The 2,284-nt window shown below is 60.0% G+C and overlaps 1 protein-coding gene across 1 annotated transcript in view; it reads right to left on the bottom strand.

Annotated features, from left to right (window-relative positions):
* Nucleotides 1-2,275, bottom strand: part of MAPK8IP1 (mitogen-activated protein kinase 8 interacting protein 1) — a 19,073-nt gene extending 16,798 nt beyond the window's left edge. Inside the window, exon 1 of the mRNA XM_004387654.2 lies at nt 2,118-2,275. Coding sequence (XP_004387711.1) covers nt 2,118-2,218 — 101 coding nt within the window. The 5' untranslated portion in view covers nt 2,219-2,275. The remainder of the gene's footprint in view (nt 1-2,117) is intronic.
* Between the last annotated feature and the right edge of the window lie 9 nt (nt 2,276-2,284).

Raw genomic sequence — 2,284 nt, 5'->3', positions numbered from 1 at the left:
CCCCCCCCCCCCCACTAAAAACAGCCCCACAGACATACAGCTCTTCATAGCTCTTGAAACACTCAACATGTATTGTCTCCTCTGAGTCTTAGGAATGCCCTGAGCAGGGATGAAAGCAATGAAGAAGGCCAAGTCAGGATTCAAACTCAGCCCAGTTGGATCCATCATCCCATCAAAGGGCCCCAAGAGCACTAACTGCCCAGGGTTAAACAGAGCTGGGCCAAGGGCTGTGACAGGCGGGACAAGGGAAAGGGCAGCAGGGGCTGCTGGAGCAGGCGGGGCAGGCCTTGAGGGCCTGAGACACAGACCCTTGTTATTCCCACAAGCTGGCCTTGTATCCACAGCCAGGCCATGGTGTCCTGGAATGCTGGGCCCACGCCTCAGCTTGTTTGCATGTGCCACCCTTGGCCCACCTGGCCCAGAGCTGGACACACACTCACTGGCTGGTGTCCACCTCATCAGCTGCTTGCACTACAGCTTCCATGACAATCTGCCTGCCAGGGGGCAGGGCAGGGGTGGAGAGCACTGGTACCTGGGGAGCAGGGGGCCAGAGGCAAGGCCGGGGGACAGTGGATAGATACACACAGACCTGGGGTCCCTTCCAGCCTCAACCTCTGCCTTTCTCGCGATCCTTAGGCAAGTCACTCTGACTTCCTGAAACTCAATGTGCTCATCTTAAAAATGAGCACGCCAATACCCACTCACAGGGTGGCCACCAGGGTTAAATGAGCCAACACTGGGGAAATGCTCTGAACAGTAAGGTGCTACAGAAATGCCTGTAGACACTTACTGAGCACCGACTTGATGTCCATGGTCTCATTTCCAGGCAGGGATTAATATTAGCAGGTAGGACTCAGAGAGGAAAAAAATCAGGCAGTTGGTGGAGCTAGGATTGGAACCCAGGACCCTTAGCTCTAAGCGTGATGCTCCTTCGCTGCCAAGTGGCCCCCATCTGGGCCAGCAGTGTTTACGTGGAGGCAGCATGTGCCACAGCAGGTGGAGCTGCAGACTGCAGCCCGCTGGTCTGAAGGCGCTAACCACAGAGCTTGGCCTTCTCCATCTGGTCCCCCTCCCTCTGGTCCTCCTGCTCAGCTCCGGGCCTCGGGGGAGGTTCCTCGGCCTGATGATGCCATTAGAGATTCCCAGAGGTGCCGGTCCACCTGAGGGCCAGGGAGCCAGCCATCTTCCGGTCAGAGCGGCTGGCGCCAGCGCCCAGCTGGGGCCTGGCTGGGTTGGGGGCCCCAAGAGAGGGGAAGGCGCTGGCTCATTATATGGAGAAACAATGGGGTTTGCCTAAGGCCCTTCTACTAGACTCTGGAGCAGTTACACCCTCCTCTTCCGCCTCACCAACTGGGGTCAGGATTATGGGGGAGAGGCATCTATCCTTCCTTCCAACAACACTCACACTTCAATTCTCTGAAATCTACCTCCTAATGGGTAACAGCAGATTGGGAGCAGGGAGGACTGTGGAGGCGGAGTTCAGGTCAGGGTCTGGGTGCTTATTCCAGCAATGTCCCTGGCTCCTCCTGGGCCCTCCGAATCAGACTCCCCTCCCACAACTGGGCCTAGGATCCTGGGGGGTTAAGGCGGAGGCTACCGTTTGCCCAGGTTCACAGGGGGTCCTGGGAGTGGGGCCCATCTGGCCAGGAAGGGCTGGGGGAGAAGCCCCGATTCCCTCCTTCCAGTAGCAAGGTGGTCAGCTGCCCCAAGAAACTGCTTCCATCTCGGTTCAGAAACCTTCGGACTGGGCACAGGCAATGGGCACAGGCAAAGCCCCAGCCTACATGGCTCTTCTGGGATCACAATCCCGATCCCAGGTCCAGCCGCAGCCCACAAGTGGGGGAGCTGGTGGCCTCCGAACCCCCTCCTCCAACTCCAGCCCCGGATCTCCTACCCTAGAACGTGGAATGGCGGAGGGAGCTGCACCGTGAATATGCAGCGCCTGTAAGTCTGGACTAGAGATTGAGAGGGACTCTGGGGTGGCTCTGTCCAGGGAAGAAACCCCTGTACCCACGCCGCCTTCTCCCTCCCGGGGTCCAGTGTGTGTGGTGGGGGTAGGGTGAGAGGCAGATCAGTCCCGGCTGAAGGGCGGGGCGCGCAAGACTCGGGGTTCTCACCTGAAATTGGGAGGCGACGCGATGTGCAGCCCCAGGAACGGAGAGACGGCAGACGGGGATGCGGCCCCCCCGCCCAGGCCGCCGCTCTCTCGCTCCGCCATTCTCGGGCCCAGCCCTGGCCATCCGGGCGGAGCGCGGCGCGGAGGAGGCGGCGGCGGGGAAGGTTG

Source organism: Trichechus manatus, unplaced genomic scaffold (assembly GCF_000243295.1).
Source record: "Trichechus manatus latirostris isolate Lorelei unplaced genomic scaffold, TriManLat1.0 scaffold00191, whole genome shotgun sequence".
In the NCBI taxonomy this organism is placed as follows: Eukaryota; Metazoa; Chordata; class Mammalia; order Sirenia; family Trichechidae; genus Trichechus; species Trichechus manatus.
The sequence above is the reverse complement of the archived record's forward strand: the minus strand, read 5'-3'. Positions and strand labels throughout refer to the sequence as shown.